Source organism: Hydra vulgaris, chromosome 12 (genome assembly GCF_038396675.1).
Source record: "Hydra vulgaris chromosome 12, alternate assembly HydraT2T_AEP".
Taxonomy (NCBI): Eukaryota; Metazoa; Cnidaria; class Hydrozoa; order Anthoathecata; family Hydridae; genus Hydra; species Hydra vulgaris.
In genome coordinates this window covers 84,960,389-84,987,055 of record NC_088931.1, presented here as the reverse complement: position 1 = coordinate 84,987,055, position 26,667 = coordinate 84,960,389, and the positions used below count along the sequence as shown (strand labels likewise).

The window sequence follows — 26,667 nt, the reverse complement described above, 5'->3', positions numbered from 1 at the left end:
TCAGTAACGCACATATCATTTACAATGTTATGTATATAGTTTTCCTTTACGTAAATCAGAACTCCTCCACCTTATTTATTTGCCTCTCCACCTCTTCATTTATTTATCTCTCTTACAAAAATTTAAAAAACTAAATGTTAGTTAGTAGAATTATTATGCTCAAAATAAATTATCGGGGGTATGTATAGAGTTATTTCAAAACATGACAAATTGACTTTTGCTACAGTTGCAACAGTCGATTAGCCAAGGGGCTAATTCTTAAAAAGTACCGACTGCTATCTTAAAAAAAAAATAATCCTAAAAATTAAAAATTATTTGACTGAAATGCGTCGAATGCCCGACTATATATATATATTCCTTATAAAACCGGCTACCAAGGGTGGGGGAAGAGGAGATTATAAAGACCCTCCCCACCCACTCATAGAACCGCTTCTCTAGACTACAGTGTTGCCTGACACTTTTCGATTTGCATTAGAAATGCTTTTTATCCAACATGTATTCGGAAGTACATAAACGGAAAAATATAAACAGATATTTTTGAATCATTTAACTTTTCTTTTTTCTGTGATTAGTAATCAGTAGAATAGCTATACAAGCAACAGTTTTTCACCGTTTTTAAAGACTAAATAAAGAAGCATAAACGAACTAGACTAGGATTGAGCTTTTACCGAAAATTTACTGGTAAATCGGTAAAATTGTTTCACCGATTAAACTGTCGTTAAATTTCGCTAAATAATGATTTTTACTTTACTATAAATTTAATAATTCATTTGAAATAGCAAATTCTGAAATTTTTTTCTACCTTGAATAATATTATGTTGTAAAAAGAAGCTAAGATTTTCAGCCGCACATAATAGAGTTTTATTTTTCTTATCAACTAAAATTTCTTTATGATTTTTTTCATCGCCGTCAGTAACGCACATATCATTTACAATGTTATGTATATAGTTTTCCTTTACGTAAATCAGAACTCCTCCACCTTATTTATTTGCCTCTCCACCTCTTCATTTATTTATCTCTCTTACAAAAATTTAAAAAACTAAATGTTAGTTAGTAGAATTATTATGCTCAAAAATACTTTAAAAGGCTTAAAATAGGAAATTTATTCTGCAATAGAGGTGGGGTTTGAACCACGAATCCTTTGTTTCTGAGGCAAGTACGCAACCACTGCGCTATGGCTGCTATTAATCTTGTCAATAAAAGCAAATCAATACTAATTTGATTTGCTTTTGGTCAAAATATCACAAGTTTGAAAATACTAAACCTTAATCAAAGAAAAAACATAGTCTTGCAAAAATATGTGAAAATGTCAGTAAATATTTAAGTTCCACAACTGGAATGTGGTATCACTTAGACCAAAAGCATGGAATCAAAATGGATTTAGTTTCCATGCCATTGTTAACAGTTCTTTCATTCGATCTGCAATGTGTGAAAAAAAGGTTACGATTTTCCAAAAAAGTGCAAGCATTGATTTTAAGATTGGATAACACCTTTCAAATACACTGGATGAGTACACTTCTTTGACAAATCGAAAGTACATGAACATTTATCATTTATCAAAAACACACATACCGGAATCTGGGCTTGATTAGAATTTCTGGATTGATTTTAAGATTGGATAACACCTTTCAAATACACTGGATGAGTACACTTCTTTGACAAATCGAAAGTACATGAACATTAATATTTATCAAAAACACACATACCGGAATCTGGGCTTGATTAGAATTTCTGGATCTCTGCCGGCTGAAAAAGCAGCAGCAGTTGCCACAAAAAAAGTGGCCGAGTTTAGATTAAACATCGACGGATGGAGCTTCCATGATACGTTCAACAACTATCAACAAGATCATGGTTCGTTAAAAAGTTCGCATTTAACGGTTCACAGTTCGCATTTTGATGGTTCACAGTTCGCATTTACAAGTACCATAAAGTATTAGTAAGTACATCGTTACAAATATTAAATAAGCTATAAATATTGAAATAGATAAAATATTAAAAAAGCTGCTAGGAGCAAAATACCAAAACCAACGTGGTTTTGATATTCATCTATAATACATAAGTACCAATACAACTTATATAATTATTCATGTTGTAAAAAAAATAAAGCATAAAGAGAAAACAAAAGTGTATACTGAAATTATTTACAATAATGAGTTACAACATTTTAAATATTATATACAAACAACTACATTACAAAATAAGGAATTGTAATAATTCAGAATAAATTAAATATATGCTTAATATTTAATAAATTAAAAATAGGAAAAAATTAAATATATTCCATTTATCGAAGCCGGTAGGTCGCATCTTTGCAGTTGCAACTTTGCACCATATCAAGGAACAAACTTTTTTGTTTTGCTGAACAAGCGCTAGAACTTGCGTTTTACTGTAAGAAAACAAACAGTATTGTAAAGTATTGCTTTTTCTTTAAATTTTAACGTAATTTAAATAGTGAATGCAAGACATTAAGAATACTAGATTTACAGCTGAAATTTTTTGTACCTTATTGGTAACACAAAGAGCAACAATTTATATTATTATTATTAAAAATGAAAAAAAGCAAAGCAATAAAATATGTTAACAAAACCTAAGCAACTACTTAATTGATGTGATTCGATAAACACAATTAACATTTCAAAATTAAAATAAAAAGCACGGCATCATTACGATATTCTTCATTTTGTTATCACTATGGATACTGTTTGCTCAATATTTTTTCAATTTAAATTAGCGCGTTAATTTTTATGTTAAACGCGTATCTAACATTCATTTAACAGTTCGTTGTCAGATGTTTATTACAAATTTTATGAAAAATCTAAAAACTTAAACATTCTAACTTTTAAAAGTTAAATTTAGACACAAATAAACACCGATGCTTACTTAACGTCGACGCTTACTTAACGTCGACGCTTACTAATTTAAATATTTAAATAAATTTTATAACAAAAAGTATTTCAGTTAAAAAATAAATACAACAAATATTTAAAAAATTACAAATGTTAACTCGTTACAAAATCAGATTTTTCCTCTATTCCATCAAAGCCTAATAAAGCGGAGTTGTCATACACTTCATGAAGTTGTAAGGAAGTAGCCACCAAATCATTCGTTGTAACAGTTGGTATGCCTGTTAAATGTCATAAAATCGTCATCAGTGAAGTAATGAGTCATTTTTAACTAATACAGTGCAATAAAGTGCAGAAAGTGGTTAAAATGAAACACACGAAGGAGGTTTTACAAATATATAGGATTCAATAGCACTTTGTTACAGTATGTATATATGTATGTGCGTATGTATGTATGTATGTATGTAATGTAATGTATCTATACATCTATGTCAATATATATTACCCTTATATATCTATATCTATTTATCAATATATTTGTGTGATCAATGTTTATATTAAGTTTATTTTTAAATATTTTTTATAATTAAACTTTGTTTTTTTGAATAATTTTTTTTTAAATAAAATTTAATTATTAACCAGTAAACTATAAAAATTTGTATTATTTGAATTTTGAATGAGTTGACATACTATGGTTTCGCCAAATCAAAGTACAATGCATTCCACCAATTTGCAATAAATTTAATATAAAAGAAATTGTTTTGATTTTAATAGAGTCGTACAGCTTGTTGACTTAAGTCATGCGTTTTTTTCATTTCTTTTATAGCTTATAGCATTTGTGAGATCAATGTTCTAATTTTTAACCTAGTAGGTTTTATTCTGGACATATTCTAGTCTTAATTTGAAGAGGTTTATTCCTTGAAGCTGATGTATTTTTACCTTTTACAAATTTTTACTTTTTCCGACTTATTTTATAGATTACAAAAAAAAAAAAAATTATATCTACTGCTATTAACAGTGTAAAATATTTGACACTAAATTTTCTTAAAAAAATTAAAAAAAATTTTTTTTCATTAATTTTTTAAGTTTTAGTTTTAATTACAGAAAACTAGAGCAAAAAAAAAAAAAACGAAAAAAAAAGTTTTAAAAGAATTAACTTTTAATATTTTTTCTTTTCTTTTGGCTTTATTTATATAACCTCTGATTAAAAAAACCTCCTTACATGGTTTTAAATTTTGATGTGTTTATAAATGGATTTACTTACAAGGGATTAAAACTACATTTTCATCTTCAGAAGACGGTACATCTACTTTTTTCCTTTCAGCTGTGATAAGATAAACACCGCCAAATGAAAGAAATGCGCTATAATTAATATTAAATTTTAAATTATTTGTAAAGTTTTAATAAAAATCATATGAAAATAAAAATACAGTGGGTTGCATAAATATAGAGTCACTACTTTGTGTGAAATTTTTGTTTTTTTAAATTACTTTTAAGACCAATTAATTAATACGATTAAAAGCGTATTAAATGTCTTCTTGATTCTTAATTGATGAAGTCTTCTAGGCATACTTTCAACCAACTTTGAACACTGATCTTTATTAGCTTCCAGACACCAAACTCGTCTGATTTCATCCTTCAAGGATTCTGTAGATGTACATTTGGTTCTATCAAGATTATCTTTGATGTAATACCACAAATTTTCAATCGGATTAAGATCCAGACTATTTCCAGGCCAAGGAAGAACTTCAATTTTGTTGTCTACAAACCAAGCCTTTGAAATTTTAGAGGCGTGACAAGTGGCATTATCTAGCTGAAATATTGAACAGTGAAGCTTTTCAAAGAACATTTTGCGTTTTGTGACAAGATGTCAACATATCGGGCACTGTTCATTTTTTTGCTCATTTCAATCAACTCTATACTTCCTGCACCCTTATATGCAAAGCAAGCCCAAACCATGACACCTGGAGAATATTTGACTGTCTTGAAGGTGTATCTTGGATCATATTTTGAGGAATTAGGATCACGTCGGACTATTGTTGTTGGCAATCTTGTTGCAAAAAGGTTGACTCGTCATGCATGTCATATATATATATATATATATATATATATATATATATATATATATATATATATATATATATATATATATATATATAATTTATCATCAAAGTTCAATATTAGTTTCATACATTAAAAAAATAATGAAATTACGCAAAATTGTTAAGTGGTTCAGATAAAACTCAATTTTTTTCAGCCAATCGTTATCGCAATAATTTAGATCTTCCTATATTTATGAACGGTGATGTACTCAATGAGTCACCTACTCTTCATCTTCTAGGATTAACTCTTACTTCCAATCTTTCTTGGAAACCATATATCAAATCAGTTGCAAAATTAACATCTGCTAAGGTTGCATCTCTTTATCGAGCTCATCACTTTCTTACTTCGGATTCTATTCTCTATCTCTATAAATCTCAAATCCGGCCTTGTATGGAATATTGTTGCCATATCTGGGGCGGATCTTCTAATGATGCCCTTTCTCTTTTAGACAAGGTGCAAAAACGCGTTGTAAACATAGTTGGACCTGCTCTTGCAGCCAACCTCCAACCATTATCACATCGCCGTAATGTTGCTTCTCTTTCTCTTTTCTACAAATACTATAATGGACACTGCTCTAAAGAGCTAGCGTCTCTTGTGCCATCTACTATAATTCATTCTCGTGTTACTCGTCATTCAATTAAGTGTCATCCTTTTTCTGTGACTGTTCCTAAGTGCTTCAAAAAACGCTTATTCGTCTAGTTTTTTCCTCGAACATCAGCTCTTTGGAATTCGCTTCCTTCATCTTGCTTTCCTGACTCATATAATTTGCAATCTTTTAAGTCGTCTGTTAATCGTTATCTTGCTCTACAATCTTCATCTTTTCTGTTTCAGTAACTTCCAACTTTAATTAGTGGCTGCTTGCAGCCTTGTTGGAAGCAAAGATGTTTAAAAAAAAAAAAAAAAAAAGTGGTATTAAACTTTTTTCAGTACCTGTAATTAAAACTCGTTAGGTTAATCAGTCTTGAGTAATTATTAATTCAATTAGAACATAACTGTATTTCTAATGTAGCAAAAATATAGAGTCAACTGAAATTTAATGACTTAAGTTGAAATATGTCAACGAAATGCTATCCGATCTATATAAACATTCTTGCGAAAATAAAATAATCATTTTTATATCTTTAGTTATTCGCATTGGTAATTAATTGGCAAAGTAAAAAGACAAAAATGGGCAGAAAGGCTGTTTCAGACAAGGTACGATGGCAAATTGTAGGTCTGCTAAAAGATAAAACAAAAAGCCAATGATAAATAGCTCGAATGTGCGATGTTTCGTTTAAATGTGTACAAACAACATTGAAAAACCACGAGCTACATAATGATGTCAAAGATTTACCAAGGCTTGGTAGGGCTTAAAAGCTAACTTCAAGAGACCAAAATTATCTCTATCGAAAGGTTAGACAAGACCCTAAAACTTGCTGAAGAGTTCACAAATACGCCTGGTAACATTAGTGTTAGAAGACGGACTGTACGAAGATACCTAAATAAGAAAGGCTTAGATTGCTATGTTGCTGCTCGAAAACTACTTTTGCGTGTCTCAGATCGCCTAAAAAGATTAAAGTATGTAGAGAAAGATTTCACTGGTCTGTAGACTGGGCTTAAGTCATTTTCAGCAACGAATCCAATTTTGAGGTGATAAATCACAAGTCAAGAGGCTGACTGGTGAAGAGTTCAAAGAGCGTTTTTGTGTACCAAGGATACAAGGCGGAGGAGGATCAGTTGGAATATGGAGATGCTTCTCCCATAAAGGAATAGGGTCATACAACATTTATAATGGCAGAGTTAACGAGTACAACTACAAAGAGACCCTCGAAAGTAAACTTTTGTATTCAGAGCTTTTTACGGAAGACGACAACAATGGATTCTTCAGCATGATGGCGCAATGGCTCACACTGCAATTACAGCTAAAGTGAGGCTTGATCGGAAAAACATTACGGTCATGCCTTGGCCAGCTTGTTCTCCAGATCTCAATCCCACCAAGATCATTTGGGCTTGGATAGACAGGAGATTGGTCAAAGAGAGCATAGCCAGTGTTGCACAATTACAGCATTCGTTAGAAAAGCTTTGGAAAGAATATCCAAGAGAATTATACATCCGACTAGCTGAATCTATGCCTAGACGTGTTTGTGCATGTGTGAAAGTTCGTGGTGCGCATACAAAATACTAAAATGCACCCTGACTCTATATTTTTGCAATGTTTTTTTGTTTTGTTTTTTAAAAGTTATATATATTTTTCATAAAAAATCTTAAATTTTTTTTTTTGAAAAAACTTTTTTTCTTATTTTGTTTATAAAACCACTGTTAATAAAATTTAAAACAATTTAAATTATAAACTTTTTTGTTTGCTTTAAATTAAAAAAAAACATTAAAAAAATCATATTAAAAATCAACTGACTCTATATTTATGCAACCCACTGTACTTAAAAAAACATACATACTCACAAAACATAAATAATTAATTAAAAATAAACATACCCAAATAAAAACATAAAAATATCTAAAAACAGAAGTCCATAAAACTCCCTGTAAAACACAATACCTAGAGAGAGAGAAAAAAAAAACATAAGTTTTCTTATATAATAGCGATATTTATTATTAAAAAATTTGAAATACGATAGCGATATATATTATTAGAAAATTTGAAATACTAACCACCAATGATAGCTGACATGGTAAAAAATACAAAATTAGTAGGAACAACCATAGTTGTGTCAAAAAGAGACATAGCTTTACTTAGAAATCTGAAAAAACAGAATAAAAAATGAAATGTATAATAAAGCATATACAAACTTTAAAGTTTAAATTTTTTTTTTCTATATTTACCTAACTTGAGCAACAGCTGTTGCTACCATAATTGCAAACATAATGTAAAATATTGGTTGATTTAATTGACTATATCCACGAAAAGTTATAGTTAACATAGAAGACACAGCTTTTGCTGTAATAACTGTAAATGAACCTTGAAAAAAGGTGTAAATTTGCAAATAATAAAGAAGCAGCATGTAATCTATATATATATACATATATATATATATATATATATATATATATATATATATATATATATATATATATATATATATAGAAAAAACAAGTTAATGCAAAGGATAACTGTATAGGAAAAATAGAAAAAGATATAACAAATACATGAAGAGAACAACTAAACAAATGTATTATACCTAAAATAGCAACTTGAAGTAATATAACAATTATTTTCCCAACCTCATAGTATTTATCCCAAAACAAAAAAACAACAAATGCAACAATCTCAAATCCCTAAAAATAAAAAACAAAAAAATAACAAACGCAAAAACCTCAAATCTCTAAAGTATATGAACATATGAACACTATGAATATTAACATATGAACACTATGAATATTAACACATATATTAACACTATGAATATTAACATATATTAACACTATGAATTTACTAAGTAAAAAAAAAAATGATATAATTTTTTAAAGCAAACAAATAACTTATAAATAATTTATAAAGGCAAAAAATAACTAGTTTATAAACACAAACTAAAAAATATGCTTATATATAACTTTATAGTTCTAAGTTACCATGTAAACTAAAAAATATGCTTATATATAACTTTATAGTTCTAAGTTACCATGTAAACTAAAAATGACCATTGCTTGATGTAAACTAATATTTCCTGAGCAGATAGCATTGTATCGTTCTAATAAAAATTAAACACATTGAAAAAAGTTAAGTTTGCATTTAAAAAGATTTTTCTAACAACTTAACATACTTTATTGTAATAACTTAACATACTTTATTTGAAAATGTAATAAGTAGAAATGCGCCCACTATTGCAAGAACAATTCCTGTAAAAAAAAACAATTACAACATTAAAATGTTTGCTAAAAAATATCTTCACATGTAAACTACTTGACAAAAATTATAAATAAATTGTAAAAATGACTTAATTTTATAGTTAAAAAAATATGGGATCATTAAAAGAAATTATTTTACCTAGCTAGTTAAAATATTGTTTCAAATTGTTACTACACACCTGGTGAAGTCAACCTTATTTAAAAGGATTAAATAAATCCTTTTATGTCAGCATTATCAAGACCTTATAAATATATTTAAAGGCATGTTTGAAATCTTCTAATTCTGTTTTAACCAAATATTTTCAATTTAAACAACCCAACCTAAATTGAGGAGGTTGTAAATTTTATTTCAATATCCCAAAACATTTTTGATGAAATTTTAATTCTAATGATAAGTTTTAATTTTGTTACAAATAACAAAAAAAGTTCTTTAAAAATATTATTACCCTTATACAAGATCTGAAAATGAATATATCATGCTAACTTTTTTTTTACATATATAAAAAAAAACTACTTTTTTTTTTCCCTTAATGATAACAACATATTTGATATAATGATAGCAACATATTTGACATAATAATAATGACATATTTGACATAATGATAACACCTATTTGAGATAACGAGCTTAATCACTTTGAATGGAACCCTAATATTATCAAAAGAAAAAGTTTTTCAAAAGTGTTGGCTCTCAAAAGAAATTTTTATAATTTCAAATATAATCACAATTTTATTAAATAAAACAATGAGAAAAAAATAATCCGAAAATTTTTTAGTTTTTTATTTTTAGTTAAAAAATGTCATTGTCTAGGCAGTAAAATCTATAACAAAATTTTTTTTATAAAATGATTGTGTTTGAAATTTTTTATCAGTCTTCTCTGTTTAAAATTTAATGCCAGCACACAAAAAGTGCTGGCCGGATGTTCATATTTAGGCAGTAGTGCGCAATTTTAAAAATTCATCTTTATTTGCTATTTAAATTAAATAAAAACAGCAAAAAGGATGTTTTGAATAAATTCTGAATGAAATAAATAAAAAAAAAAATTAATTACCAAATTAATGTTTTATTAAGTTCTAGATAAAATAATAACAGCAAAAAAACAAAAAATATTTTATATAAATATTAAACAAAATAATTAATATAAAAACGGAAAGACAAATGTATGGTTAAAATTCTAAATAAAATAATCAAAAAAAACCCTCAAAAATATTAGAATAAAAACATCAAAAGTTTTATTGAAGTCCTAAATTAAAATAAATAAAAACACCAAAAAAAAAAAAAAAAAAATTCAACTTCTAAATAAAATAATTACATTAATAATGGCAAAACGAATGTTTTATTTAAATTCTAAAACAAAGTATATTATACATAAAACCGTTTCCACAAATCGTTTTAGGGTTAGCGCTAAAGCGTCTCCAAAACAGAGAAGATTGATAAATATATATATTTATATATATATATATATATATATATATATATATATATATATATATATATATATATTTATATATATATATATATATATATCTATATATATATATTTATATATATATAAATATTAGGGTGTCCCAAAAATACAACTTTTTCACAGAACCAAAAGGTTTGAAACAAATCCTGGTTGTATACCTTAAATAAAATAAAAATGCAAAATTTTAGGTCTGCAAACGTTGAGGAAGTGTTATGTGTAAATTTTCATTTTTTTTAAAAATGTCTAATATTTAAATAATAAAACAATCCGAAGAAAAAATGGATTATTTTGGTTAAAAATATTTTTTGTTTGATTAAAGTTGAAAAAAAAATAAAAATACTTTTTTGCTAAGGAGTTATATTGTACAAATCTTTTTTATTCTTTTATCCACACTTTTTCTATTCTCTTTAGCAACCACCATGATGTTTTGTATCTGATTTTCATTATGACTGTCTGCCAGGAAAACTTGAACAAGACAAATATTTCTTTCAGAGCAGTCATTTGTGCACTGAATATTTGAAACAAAATCTTTAAAAAGCTTGAAGCTGGGATAAAGATCTACAAATTTTCCATCAGGAATCCAAATCAATATATCTTGTATATTAAGATCGAATATGAAAAATATGAAAAAAATATATTAGCTGTTTTTCTCAACAGACTTATGCAAATGAGTGTTCTTGTTAATGATTATATCATCTCTAATCTCTGGTTTCCTTATTTCAAAATAAGAAATATCCTTGGGATAGGGATAATTAATAAGTTTCTGTACCATTAGAAATTTCTCTTCATTAGTAACACCTGGATCTGCTACTGAAACAATAACATCTTCAGACAAGTACTATGTATATCTAAGAAAAGAATTTGTTAGACTTTTGCCTAGTACTTGGCTTCTTTCTCTATGCTTTCGGTAACTTTAATAGCTTTGAGATCATTAGATGGTGCCTGGATTATGATAAATGATTTCAGAAACCACGGAATGTAAAATATTGCTACAAAAGGTCAATTTTGTTGACATCTTCTATCTCCTCCTCTGACATAAATTTCAGTTTCTTATGAGTTAGTTGAAGCATCAATAAATATATCCTATCAATAAATACAAGCCAATTTGCTATAAATCTATCTTTATGACAATCAGGGGGTCGATGAAGTTACCCAAATAGAAAAAACCTAGTTTTTTTGGAGCCTTAGTCTTTCCTGTTAGTGCTCGCACTATACTGAGTATCTCTCATATATGCGTCGACAACATAAAAGTCACATAATATACTTCCTGACAACATACCTACTTATAAGTTTGATTCCACCATTATGTGCACCAGTGTTTGAAGCAGTTGAGTCAGTGCAAACAGCAAAAATGTTATTTTCAATTTCGAAATCTTCTAGTACCTTTTTTATTTGTTTTGCTTGATCTTTGCCTTTATATGAATTTGCCTGGAACACTCCTAGCAGAATCACTATTACTATCAACCTCAAAAGCCGTCACACTTACTGCAATCTTTTTCATTTTAACAGTAATATTATTTTTAAGATCCCATTCATTACACAATTTACCATCGAAGTGAAGCAAGAGTTTCTTACCGATTTAAGCATTTTTATAACTATTTCTAACTTCTTCCCCTTTGTTTTTGATGGTATGAATTCTTTTTCTGTGGGTTCATGATATTGACTAATCTTCCAAATTATGCCCTGCCTGCTTTAGAATTGAGGAAAGAACCGTTGTATGACCCTTTACACCATGATTAAATCTTGTTAACGGCACAGAGAAATTTTTATCTTCTTCACTAGATACATCGAAAAATGAATCATTACATGAATTTGACTCAAAATTAGTTGATTCTGTATCAGAATCAGAGACAATATGATTTTCAAATAAATTTTTATGCTCTATGAACATTTTAAGTTTTTTGTTTAACTCATTCCTACATTCATTACTTTTTTGGTAAATTATATCAATATCCTCAGTTTAATACATTTTTCTAATTAAATTTTGGTGGTTAAGAATTCAATGTCCTCTTTAATGGCATCAGTGATGTGTTGCGATCAGGTTTGATTTTCATTACAATATTTTTACAGCACATATCAAAAAGTTCATTTGAAGTTTTTTTTATAGTCGGTTTCAAGAATCAAAAGATTTTCTTTTGAAGAGAGGTTCATCTAATATGAAAACGAGTAAAATTAAAAACAAATTTTTAAAACCCAATGCTTTTATATTTTATTAAAACACAAACTTTGCAACCAATTTATTCTGATATTACTGTTTTGTTTTATTAACATTTGGCTGAATGTGTGTGTAAAAAAACAAATAAGTTTAGGAAGATGTGGGTCTCGAACCACAGACATTCCGTTTCCAAAGTCAATGCCTTATCCAAATATGCTAAACGCGTACAAGTACGAAAACAATCAATATACTTGTTTTAAAAATTATTATTATTTTTTCCATATAGAAAACTTAATTAAAATGAACTAAATTAATTGACTTATAACAAAACTTATCATTGAATATTGTATTGTCGTCAAGCAAGAGCATGTATACAAAATTTGAAGAAAATCTAACCTCAGGAAGTTACTCAAAAATTGATTGCAAGATTTGATGCTCACAAACAAACAAAAAGACAGAGACAACAAGTTAATAAAAGCATTGGTAAAAAAGACACAATTTACACATTTACAACTTTAAAAGAGGTTAAAATAAAAATAAAATGGCAGTATCTTCTTAAAATGTCACTATTTGAGGGCAACTGGTATTTAGGAAGCTCTAAAATGGGTTTGTTCAAAAGATACAATGGTCTCCTTCAGTTTTCTAACACATTGTTAAATTTTTTTTACAACATATTTTTCTGCATTGTTTATGTTTATTTTCATATTACTATTAATTTATATATTTAAAAAACAAACTTTATTGTTATATTGATTAAATTAATGTATTATATATAATCTCTGTAATAGTATTAAAAATAATACTTGCTTATTTATAAATTCAAAATAAATAAACGAGAAAGAGGTGGAAATGTATCATTTACATGGAAAACCTTAAAAAAATCCAAAAATGCCTGTTTTTCATTTTTTACACCTAACACTTCTAAGAGTCCTTAAACCCTTAAATTTGTTAAAAGTGCTTATTTCTATGCATGTAACTATGTGCTTATTTCTATGCATGTAAATATATCCTGGTTACATGCATAGAAATAATCGATTTAATAATGCTTGGTGGATGAATGGAATTGATGTTAATATATAAAGGATCATCTCCTGGTTTTCGATAAGGTTTAAAAGAGTACTCAGAAAGGTTAAATGGTAAGATAATTAAACGATTTTTTCGAAAAATTGTAAATATTTTATTTCTTTATTTTAGATTGTTTTTTTTAGAAGGTAAAGACTTAAACGGCACCATATTCCAAAGTTTTTCTTCTTTTTTACTTTCTTCTACTGTTAAAATTTGATTGTAACTTGAAATTGGTCACTTTAAAGAAGATTTTCAGTTATTTGAACTTTCGGTTATTCGAAGTAAATTCTTGTTCCCCTTGGAGGTTCAAATAACTGGGAGTTTACTGTTTGTGTTTATATATATATATATATATATATATATATCTATATCTATATATATATATATATATATATATATTATATATATATAATATATATATATATATATATATATATATATATATATATATATATAATATATATATATATATATATATATATATATATCTATATCTATATCTATATCTATATCTATATCTATATATATATATATATAGATATATATATATAGATATATATATATATATATATATATATATATATAATATATATATATATATATATATATATATATATATATATATATATACATATTGTAGGAACTGTGTTAATATTTCCAGTAAGAACTTTAATGTCATCAAAGCAATTTTCAAAAGCAATATCAAACTGACATAGCAAAAATAAAATCTTCAAATAATGTTTTTGTGTTTGCTGATAAATCAGAAACCTGTATGAGCTAGACAAACCTTCATATCATAAATTTTATAATGAAAATATTACTAAAATCTATAAAAATTCTGATATCACACAATATAACATCATTAACACAGATGCTAAAATCATAGCAAAAAACTTGGGCATAGATGATAAGCTAGAGGGCCATGCTATGAATACACCATTCATTACCTTAAAAGATCATAAGGATAATTTCCCCAACAATACACAGGGCCGATTAATAAACCCAGCTAAACCTGAACTCGTAAAAATAAAATTCTATCAGATGATATCAATAGTAAAGTTAGGAATGCTACCCAAGTACACCAATGGCACAGGACAAATGTCATAAAATGGTTCAAATCCATACCCCCCCCCCCAAAAAAAAAAGTAATTTTATTCAGTATGATATTGACGAGTTTTACCCTTCAATTTCGAAACAACTTTTTCAAGATTCTATAAACCATGCAAAACAGTTCACCAAAATTCCTGATAAATCACTCAAAATTATTTACCACACCAGGAAATCTTTACTTTTTTCAGGAAATAATATGTGGATTAAAAAGTCGGTGCAGCCTAATTTCGATGTCAACATGGGTAGTTTTGACAGAGCTGAATTATGTGAACTAGTTGGCCTCTATATCTTATACACTATTGCCAAAGAATTTGGTCTTAATACTACTGCTCTATATAGAGATGATCATTGCTGCTTTTATAATATCACTGGTCCTCAATCGGAAAAAATAAAGAAAAATCTAATAAAAATTTTTAAAAACAATTATAATCTTAACATCACTATCAGACTAAACTTAAAGACTGTATATTTTCTTGATACCACATTTAACCTTTCTGAGTACTCTTTTAAACCTTATCGAAAACCAGGAGATGATCCTTTATATATTAACATCAATTCCATTCATCCACCAAGCATTATTAAATCGATACCAAAAATGATCTCTAATTGCATCAGTAATATATCTTTAAGAAAAGAAGCTTTTGATAGAGCAGCACCATTTTATAATAACGCTCTCAATTCTTGTGGATTCAAAGATAAGATCAATTTCATTTCAAATATTCAGAAATATAAAAAGAAATCTTGAAAAAGAAACATCTGGTTTAACCCACCTTATTCGCTCAACATCAGAACAAATGTAGCAAAAACATTTTTGAGTACAATTGATAAATCTTTCCCTTAAGGCCACAAATTTCACAAACTTTTTAATCGAAACAACTTAAAGGTTAGTTATAACTGCCTTCCAAACAACAAGAGTATTATTATTTCTCATAATAAAAATATATTCAATTCTCATGATAATGCCAATCAATTATGGAATTGTCAACAAACCACCTTATGCCCACTCAATGGAAAATGCCTTACATAAAATCTTACTTATATTTGCAACATAAAAACTCACCAAAAAGAAAAAGGATATTATTACATTGGGCTTACTGAGAAAACTTTCAAAGACAAGTAGTATAAAGATAAAAACTCTTTTGTTTATGAAAGTAAGGCCAACTCCACTGAACTTTCGAAATTTGTGTGGGAATGCAAAAACAAAGCTTTAGAACCTATACTAAAATAGAATATTCTCGATCAAGCGGAGCCATTTAAACCTGGTAGTGAATTTTGCAATTTATGCTTGACAGAAAAACACCACATTATTACATCACCATTAAATTTGCTTAACAAACGAACTGAGCTTGTGTCAAAATGTTGACATGAAAATAAATTTCTAATAAAGAACTTTATGTCGTCAAAGCGGACACTACATAGCATTTTTTTGTATATAACTTTTGTCGTTACTTTTTTGTTGTTGTTACATCTGATGATCGCTATTGTTTATACTTTTAGTTATGTAATTGAAATATATCTTAATAATTATTTAGTTTTCGCTATATACATACATACATACATACATTCATATATATATATATATATATATATATATATATATATATATATATATATATATATATATATATATATATATATATATATATATATATATATATATATATATATATATATATATATACATACATACATACACACAAATATCATTTAAATGTGTGAGTGTATACTTTATATATATATAAAATATATACAGCCCACAGGATTAGGGTCGGCATTCGGCAATGCCAACCTTAAAGTGTTTGAGGTCGGCAAAAAATTGCCAACCTCAATTCTATGTTTTATGGTAAGACCTTTGTATCAAGTTTTTTTTGTCAATCTGATGCCGACCTCTAAAAGATTGAGGTCGGCAAATTATTGCTCAATCTTTTCTTTTTCTTTTTTTTTTCTGTACTTTTTAGCTTAACCAATGATAGAACCTTAAACTATTTTGCACCTTTCATGTAAGGCAATTTTTTTTTACATTGAATTCACATTTAAAAACATGTTTGTCAATAATTGATACTTCACTGTACTGTAACAGAGTACATTGAAGTATTAAGATGGTCTGCTTTTTAATAACAATTTTAATTGAATAATTTATCAATATTAGGAGTACTGAATATACTTAAGCATGTCTAAATAATTAATGCTTAAAATTTTTTACTAATCTATTATCCATGATCCATTATCCCCCTTTGAGGTGATTGCAGAAAGGCATTTTAACATCTGTTAGTTAAAAGGAAATAAATTAACTAAATTGATGACAATAAATGATGACTTAAAGCCAGGATTTCAAATAAAAAAATTTGACAAATATTTTTATCATTAGCTCCATGGTAAATGTCCATAAAACTGCAATATATTCTTTTATCTTTTATGTTAAGAAATTTTAACTTGGTTCACATTATATATTTTGTCAAAAACATTAAAAAAATTTTAAAATAGAATTTACATCAATTAACCTCTGATAGATAGGAATTCTCACTATTTAAAATGATCTTAATAGTTTTTGAAATAATATTAATAATATTTAAAATAATATTTGAAATAATTAATTTGAATAATTTAAAACTTAATAATGTATTTTTTTCTTTTTGAATTTAATTGTGATTATTTTTCCTGAACTTGATCGAGCTGGTAAGAAAAATTACTGAGGGAAAAAAAAAGAATAAAGTTTATTTATATTTCATAGAAGAATTCTTTTTGTTGTGATTTTAGTCTAGATAAAATCATTTAATTAGAAAGTATTTATCTTTGTTAATATTGATGCAACAAAAGTGTAACTAAATATTTCACTTTTGAAATGAAAAAAGCATGACTTAAACTTTTAAACGTGTGAAAACTGTAAATGAGCTTGCAACAAACCTGAATGAAAAAATATTTTCTTGGAAATATTCTGATTAATTGATAAGACATTAAAATGATATAATAAAAAAATGCTATAATTACCAATATACCAGGGTTGTGAAAAAATCATAACTGGGATTACTAAGAATTATTTCCAGCACCTACAGACTGTCAACAATAACTTTGCTTGACAGTCTGTAGGTTATCAAAGGAAAACTAAGGTTTAATGTCAAAGAAGCTAAAAACATCCAAGACTTCAAAAATAAATGAATTAAAGCTTCCAAGTAGTCCAGCTAAAGACTTAGCAAAAACTGATGTCCAGTGTAAAATGCAAAGTTTTTGCATTCTTGCGTACACAAGTTTACTAACTTATGAGTAAATAAAAACACAGAACTGTACCTTGTGGTGCTCCAAATTTTACATTTTGGTTCGTGGAATATGAGTTACCAATTTTAACTTTTTGTGTATCGCTAACTAAAAATGATTCGAACCACTGGCTAACAGTCTAAGTAGTTTTTGCTGATCAATAGCGTCAAAGGCAGCACTTAAATCAAGTAACATTAGTACAGAATGTGGATGTTTATCAAAGAGTTCAAATATATCATTGGAAAGCTTCAGCAAAAGTGTTTCAGTAGAGTTAAGTTTTTTGTATCCATATTGATGTTCTATATGAAGATTTTTGCCATGTGGGAATCAAGACAATTGGAAACTACTCTTTCTATTAGCTTGCTAATGAATACTAAATTAGAAACTGGTCTGTAATTTTTGAAGTCTTCAGTATCTGTGGCAGAGTCTAACTTCTTTATTATTGGAAGTAGTGTAGCACTTTTTAGACAATCCATGCTGCTTGATTATAGCGATAGGTTTATTATTTCAGCCCATATATGTATAAATGTTTGTAAATTATTCCGTAGTAGATATGCCGGAATCGGATCATCAGGAGGACATTTTACTCCAAATGATATAGTTACTTTGTAAATTTCTTCATGTCATTGGATTAAAATTTCATAAAAACTGACCATTATAATCTGATGTGTTTTTCTCTGTTTGGATATTTGAAGACCAGACCTGAGTTTTCTGATTTTTTCAGTAAAATAATTATTTAAGTTGTTAGCTAGTTCTCCGTCTGAATCGGTTGTTGGTACATATTCTTGAGTTTTATCTAGTAGCTTGTTTACCAATGAGAATAGATTTTTACTTGTAGTGTTTTTATTTAATAGATCAGAGAAATATATTCTTTTTTTTATATAAGCAATTATTGTTGTTTTTTTCCTAAGGCATCTATATTCTTTTTTGTCACTCTTAAACAATTTTTCTGCTTTTCTTCGTTTTTGCCTAAGTTGCATATATTCTCCATCAAACCGAGGAGCTGTTTTGACTATTTTTTACTCTTTTTGTTTTCAAAGTTTCTGCACATTATTTGGTTATATATGATTATTTTGTTTTTCATATTTTTAGCTGATGATATTTCTGATTTATTTCTTGATATTTCATTGTTAAAGAACGGTATGTCCACTGTTTTTAAATTCCTGTATGTGATAGTTTGGTATAATTTTTTTCTATTTTTTGTTCTACTTTAAAATCGATGAGAAAATGATCACTAAAATCTAAGTCAGTTACGGTGAACATAGTTACTGATATTCCATCTGACTGTTAATTACTACATCTAGTATGTGTCCCATTTTATGAGTTAGTTCTTTGACTTGTTGTGTTAGATATAGTATATCTAGTATTTCTTTAAAGCTTTTGCTAAATAGTTCTTTAGTATCTAAGTGTATGTTTATATCACCTGCTATAACGTATTTGCAACCTGTTGACACTATTGTTTCAAGTAAATCCATGAATTCATCCAGAAATGTTATGCGAGAGACAAATATTAGTCTATAAATGCAAATTAAAAATAGTGATCTTTTGGCTACAGTAATTTTAACACACACATGTTCAAAGGAGTGAAACTGTTTATTTGGTAGCTGTTTGTGCTTAATTGATTGTTTTAACATAATTCCTACCCTGCCACCTTTTTCTTTTCCGCCACTCTTTCACTTTCTTATTTTGTGCCGAAAAACATAACCATAATTTTTTATCATTGCTGCTGTATTATTGTTTTCAGAAGTCATTCATATGTCTGGATTGCTATGATGATATGCTCCATTACATTTGCAAGTTTATTAGTAAGAGAGCATTCCATAGTGAGCATAATATATAATCTATGTAGGTTCTATCATCCTTATATAACTTATATAAGTGGAATATTAATATATGTACTTTCAAAATATATATAACATTTAATATCGAAATAGAATATTTTAATTTATATCAGTTATAAAATGATATAATAGATTGATGTATTTGCTATGTAGTAGTTGATGCACTTTTATTAATAAGTTATTAAGTGAAAACTTAATCACTTATTAATAAAAGTGAAAACTTAATAGCTAATTAATAAAAGTAAAAACTTATTGTTACACTGCAAATTTTTGGCGACTCCAAAACCCTGACTTGTTATACTATCTTTAAATTTACATTTAAAAAATTAAAAATTATTATAAGTAACTTAACTGATACATTTTTATTGTATGGTTTTTTACCAAACTTAATTTAGTTCATCAACCAATAAGATAAAACATAAGTAAAAGCAACCAATAAAAGTAATTATTATATTTTAAATAAGAAAGTAGTTATTGTCAAATTTATTTCAATTATCAAAAACAAATCAAATTGCAAAAAATAAACTTGAAGTGAAATAAACCTTAACTCAATCTAAATATTAAAAAAAAAAAATTTGCAAAAAATGAAAAAATGACAGAAACTCACATAAAAAATTTAAAAAAATTAATTAATAAGAAAGAAAAAAACAAAATAAAAACTTGACAGTCCGCACCTGGGATATATATTCTTTCTGCCTTCAAGAGTGTGGGTTTATCATTTCTATTGCACGAAAACTCACACTACTATTAAAAGTAGCCTCCTCGACTTTAGTGGCCTTGGAGAGGTGAATTAACATTGGAATTTTTACCAAATGTGGTATATATTATTTCAATTTAAAAATAAACTACAAGTTGTAAAATTGAAGGGTTAATTAACTTTTAATAGTTTTTTTTGAAAAAGCTTCTGCGCAAAAGTTTAGAAACAATTGAATTTGATTAATATTTATTTCAAAAAAGCTGAAACTTTTATTAAAATTAGCAAAATAACAATTTTTTAACAATAAAATAGTTTTAATAAAACTTTTAGTATTTGCTGGAATTTCTATTTGTCTTTAAAACAGCATTGCAGAGTTGAGGCATTGAATCTAATAATTTTATGAGTACATCTTGAGGAATATCTTACAAACATTCTTTAATCAATGCAAATAAATGGTCTTTGTTGGTTGTTTTTCTACCAACTAAATATTAATCGAATATTTAGTTGGGGCTCTGGGTTCTGTGAAGGCCATTCAAGAACTTTGATTTTTTGTGATATAAAATATTCCTTAACAGATTTGGCAAAATGCTTTGGATCATTATCTAGTTGAAAGATCCATTTGCCAGTCATTTTATGCTTTGCATTTTGGCAGCATAACATTTTTTATGTCTAAATAAACTCTCTGGTTCATAAAATATTCTATGTGATGAATGGGACCCACATTGTCACAACTAAAACATCCCCAAACCATAACATTTCCTTCTCCATATTTAACAGCGGGTAACTGTAAACAATTAAGTAATTGAATTATAAGATTTTACAAACATTTTTGCAATTAGTTATACTTCACTGTCTTTTGAAATATCTCAAAGTAATTAAATTAATAATTTTCACAAATATTTTGGCCTTAAATTTTGCTTTTGTTTACATGATTTAATTGCGGGGTATGATGCTGTTTCTAAACTTTTGCACAGAAACTTTTTCAAAAAAATAATAAAAAGTAAATTAACCGCTTAATTTTACAACTTTTGTGGTCTGTATTTTAAATTGAAATAATATAGAGTACATTTGGTAAAAATTCCAGCTTATTTAAAAAAGTTTGTGAAAAGTTATGCAGTAAAAATTGAAAAAAAGTTGTTGTTTCTAAACTTTTGCACGCTACTGCATATATATATATATATATATATATATATATATATATATATATATATATATATATATATATATATATATATATATATATATATATATATATATATATATATTGCAGTTTTTAAAATTTTAAATACTTGTACCTCAAATCAAGTGCAAGTTCAAAAACTTAAAGTAGTTATAAAAGAAATCCTGGAATTTTTTGGAATCCTTTAGAATATTTTTGGAATATTTTTTCAGCATATTTTTGGAAGAAAATAATGTATTATATATTATGTATTTGGAAGAAAATAATGTATATATTATGAGAATATAATGTATTATATATTATGAATTTTATAGTGTGTTTCAAATTTGTTCATTTAGACATATTACATTTTATTTTGTGCATGAATTTGTATTCAGTGAACAAGTCAAAACCCACATTATTATCATTGGAAAATTTTGAAGACATTAAATTAATAAACAAAAAATTAAAAATTAACAAACTTACCAAGAACATCCCTGTATCTGATCTTTTCTTTTAAAAATACCACAGCAATAACTGCATTAGCTAGTAATTTAATTTATTCTTTTAAGTACTTGATTTTTATAACTGCAAACAAAGATTTAAATATAACAGTTAATACGCATTACCTATAACAGTAGTTGTTCCAAGTGGAGCAACCAAAGATGCTGGTGCAAAAGCGTAGGCAGAAAAATTTCCCACTTCTCCAATAGCCATCAAAATTATTCCCCCCCTGTATAAATGAGAATAATTTTTTTTTTGTATGATATAATCTGTTTGTATTTTTTTAACATTAGTTAAAAAAATACAAACAGATTGCATCATACAAAAACAAAATTTCTACTTACTGTTGTTTTGAATTATTGATATAAACTTATAAATTCATTAGTCTTAATTCAATTCAATCTTATTTCTACTTGTTACTTATTTTAATTTACTGTTGTTTTGTTAAAAATTTTGGTAACATGCTTATAATATTGTGTGGCTTATATTTTTTTTAAATTAGTTTAATGTTGCTACAAACTATTTTTGATGTCTGACATTATCGATATTATACTTTTGATGTCTGATATTATTGATATTACTGTTACTGACTATTGTTGCTATCTGAATGTTATTATTGTTGCTGACTGACATTATTGATATAATAGTTGTATTTTATTACTGTCTCTTATTACTACCTCTTTGTTACTGTATCCTATTACTGTATCTTGTTAACGTCACTTGTTACTGTCTCTAATTACTGTCTGATATTTATCGTATTGTCTAAAACTGATGTTTTGTCTTATGTTGTTCTCATAGTTATTTTAATCAATTGAGTTTTGATAACAAATACAAAATATACAACCTACCACCATGTTAAACTTTTAATGTAAGATGTTCCAGGTATCAATTTATTATGAGAATATTTCTATAAATATAACACATTACTGCTATTACTTAGAAACATTTTTAAAATAAAAATTAATTACATTAGTATTAATTTACATTAATATTTAATAAAATAAATACATTAATATACAATAAGAATACAAATAACTATAATAATTTATCTTTATTTATTTAATATGGATAAAAGATTTATAAGATTGTAAATTTTCATAAAAATTTTCAGGCAAATCTAGAACTATTTTTATACTGCAGTATAATTTTTATAACTGCAATATTATATTGGCTACCATTTTTTCACATTTTTAAACACATGTTTATTATAATTTAGAGATAAGAAAAAGACTTATTTTTAAACATGCCTTAATTTAAAGTGAAAACCATGTTAAACCACATGTCGTATTTTGAAGGAAGGAAAACTCAAAGTTTTTAATGGCTACAAACAATAAAGTGCATACAAATTATTCCAATTTGAAACAGAATTACTGATGTGTATTAATATATAAAATGTGTAAAAACTTAAATATTAAAAAAAAAAAATGCTTTCCAAAAAAACAATATGTTTTTTTGGAACGTTTTTTCATTCTGTTTATACACACACTGAGTAAAAATAATTTTGTTTAAGCTTGCTTATTAACTGTTTTTCAAATAAAAATGGGTGGAAAAAAAAGTGTATGTAAAAAAAATTATTTTCAATAATTCTTTACATTGAATGCGAATCGGAACAGTATTTCGAAAAGGTGGGAATAATAAGTAAATAAAGCAAACCTCCTAAAAATCAAATGTTTGAATATACACTAATTGCAATAGAGATTAATAAAAAGGTTTACAATTATTTTAATTAAGTAAAAAATTGAAGAAAAATTTAGTGGTAAAAATGATTTAAAAACTTTTATAATCAAGAGAATTTGTAAATAAAAATAATAATTTATACAATTTAATATTATTGATAATTTATGGAAGAAAATCAAAAAAAACCTGAATATTCATTGATACACTTATCAACAGGTTTCCAGTAATTGCCAACACAACTCCTAATAAAATTCGCTGCAAAAATAATAATTATTATAGATAATAGCAAAACAACTAATATTATGGAGAATAAAAAAGTATTAAGTATTTTTTATTATCATGATTTACTTCAAACAAAGCTGCAAGCAACTACTATTAAGTTGGCAGTTACTAAGAAAATTCTATGGAATTTGTTCTCTTCATCTTATTTTCCTAATTTATATAACTTACAATCTTTTAAGTTGTCCATTAATTGTTATCTTGCTTTATAAACCTCATCTTTTCTCTTCCAATGACTTCTAACTCTAATAGTGGTTGGTTGCAGCCTTGTTGGAAGTGAATATGTAAAAAAAAAAAAAAAGAAAAAAAGAATAGAGTTAAAGAGTAAGGAAACGGTTGACAGAAGACTTAAAAAGTTGTATGAGTCAGAATAATTTGGGTTACATTGTGTCAGTCCTGTTAATTAACCCAAAGTCATAACATAGGGCTCCTTATGTGGCCTCGACAATACATTAACAGGGACATTATCTAAATTTTAGAGCTGTACCCTCATTAAGAGATAACAGGGGGAGTTGCATAGCCACCATCACGGAGACACAAGTAAAAAACTTTGAGTAAAGTCAAGAAGATCCAGCATTCATCATCCTAGGTAGGAAACAATGTAATCCAGGTTTACATCTATGCCAGCCTATTAGATGAAAGGGTTCAAAGCTGGTCAACAGAATTATTCTGCTTACCTCTAAAAGCTTTGCCTAGGAGACTTTCTATAAGACAGTAACATATAGGATGCAGGTAACGTAAGCCCAAGATAAGTACTTTTCTAGCTTTTCCTCAGCCAAGAGCCCTAAGACAATATCTTGGGGCTCTTGGTTGAGTAGAGGCTAGAGATAAAAGTACTTATCTTGGGCATATGTTACCTGTGTCTTAAATGTTACTGTCTTGTAGAAGGTCTCCTAGGCAAAGAATGGATGCAGTTAACAAATGTTAAAGATGAGTATTTTTATCAAGACACCATCTCTAGTCTTTACTCAACCAAAAGCCCCATGGCAGGGGATTTTTTCAGAGTTTGTTTCTCTTAGTCTTTGCCTAAAAAAGCACAACCTAAAAAGTAGCAGAGCATGGGGCATGTAGTATTGGGTTACATGATACCAGTAGCAGGGTGATCGTGATGATCTTGAACCTGACCTGACTTGGGTTTATAGGTTAACTTGAAGTAATTGTCTGATGTATTTATCTGACCTGGGATTATACAGGGTAACTTGATGTGTTTACTGGTAAATTTACCAGTAAATTTTTACTATTGCAACCAACCCATCTAAGGATCAAGCTTGGAGATATGATCAACATGATGCTCCATAATATGGTTGATCGCAATAGTAATAATTTATCAGTAAGTTTAATGGTAAATATATTAAGTTAGCCTCCACCAATTTTACCATGCTCAATTCTAGTATCAAAGAGATGGAAAAGTATTAAACATAAAATTTGAAAAAGTATTAAACATAAAGATTAAAAAGTATTACACGTAAAGATTGAAAAAGTATAAACATTATAGAGATTAAAAAAAACAAAAAAATAAAAAAACAACCTCATTTCTAGGAAATGTTGGAGGAACTGCAGATGTAGATAGTGGATTAGTCGTGGTTCCATTCATACCACAAATATTACAACAATTTTATTATTAATTTTTAATTGCATTACTATATATAAAACATATTTAAAGGCATATATCTAGAGAACATATATTTAGAAAACAAATATTACAACAATTTTATTATAAATTTTTAATTGCATTAATGTATTATAAACACATATTTAAACATATATATTTAGAGAACATACATTTATTCCACAATAATAAATAAAATGCAAAGAATTTAATGGAAAGAGACAAGCAGTATTAATGACTGGTTTGTTTCCTCTCATTAAAGATAGAGAGACAATCAACAGGTGATTAAAGGAAAAGAGTAAAACTATTGTACTATACTTGCAGATGATGAAGACACATCTATTGTTCAATTTAAAAAAAATAAGAGCATATGTTTACAAGCAATTGACAAACAGGATATAAACAAGTTCTTAATGTGCTGTGTGTTAGAGATTACTCTATGATGAGAGATGACTTATGATGAAAAGTGGAAATTTCACAAGTTATCAAATAATGCTCTGGGGAAAAACAAAAAAAGAAAGTTTAATTAATATCATAATTATAAATGATCCTATGAAATATGTAATAAGGGTATTCAGACTCTTCTTTCTATACTGATTTCCTTTTATGGATTTTTATAGAGTTGATTATTTTGGCTTTGTTTTAATGCTAAGAAAGAACAGTATTACAATCAAACACACGAGAGTGTCGATAAACTGTGCACTAAATTGTTCAAGGGAAATGACACATAATCATTTAGGTAAGGTATTAATGTACAAATTAAAATTAAAGAATTATCAAGGCAGTCTTTTATTAAACTAAATATATTTCTATGTAACAAAAGTTTTCAGATTCCCTTGCTAAAAAGGTTAGCAGATTGGATTTTTAAACTTAATCTTAAAGACAACTAATTTGTAGCCATCTTTCAAAAAATTTTATTCTCAATTTAAAGCTGTTGTTAAAAAAACGCTTTTAATCATTTTTTTTTATTGTTGCTGAAAAATTTGTTTATGAAAAGACGTTGGACTAAAAAATCTACTACAGCGTATATAGATCAGCAATTGCTTAATCATTTTGCTTATC

At 27.0% G+C, this 26,667-nt stretch overlaps 1 protein-coding gene across 4 annotated transcripts; it reads right to left on the bottom strand.

Moving 5' to 3' along the window:
• Positions 1 to 2,125: 2,125 nt before the first annotated feature.
• On the bottom strand, positions 2,126 to 25,658 carry LOC100204708 (NIPA-like protein 2). Of its 4 annotated transcripts, none has more exons than XM_065814776.1 (14): positions 25,525 to 25,658; positions 23,904 to 23,972; positions 22,889 to 22,947; positions 22,166 to 22,269; positions 22,023 to 22,082; positions 8,728 to 8,780; positions 8,564 to 8,632; positions 8,123 to 8,219; positions 7,767 to 7,902; positions 7,596 to 7,684; positions 7,419 to 7,482; positions 4,108 to 4,205; positions 3,012 to 3,124; positions 2,247 to 2,386 (listed from the first exon to the last, which is right to left on the bottom strand). In XM_065814776.1, the coding sequence occupies exons 1-14, from the start codon at positions 25,588 to 25,590 to the stop codon at positions 2,384 to 2,386; spliced, it is 1,080 nt and encodes a 359-aa protein (XP_065670848.1). In that variant the 5' UTR covers positions 25,591 to 25,658; the 3' UTR covers positions 2,247 to 2,383. The 4 variants fall into 4 exon arrangements, with proteins under 4 accessions (XP_065670849.1, XP_065670848.1, XP_065670847.1 ...); XM_065814775.1 differs by having other exon boundaries at positions 2,249 to 2,386; positions 2,995 to 3,124; XM_065814777.1 differs by lacking the exon at positions 3,012 to 3,124 and having other exon boundaries at positions 2,126 to 2,386.
• Positions 25,659 to 26,667: the final 1,009 nt, after the last annotated feature.

Bases quoted from the DNA above. Each gene is read 5' to 3' on its own strand.
- LOC100204708 (XM_065814775.1), bottom strand. From the start codon at position 25,590: ATGAATGGAACCACGACTAATCCACTATCTACATCTGCAGTTCCTCCA. The intron at 7,483-7,595 runs GTTAGTATTTCA...CTCTCTCTCTAG, and splicing joins CATGTCAGCTATCATTGGTG to GTATTGTGTTTTACAGGGAG. The intron at 3,125-4,107 runs GTAAGTAAATCC...GACATTTAACAG, and splicing joins AAATGTAGTTTTAATCCCTT to GCATACCAACTGTTACAACG.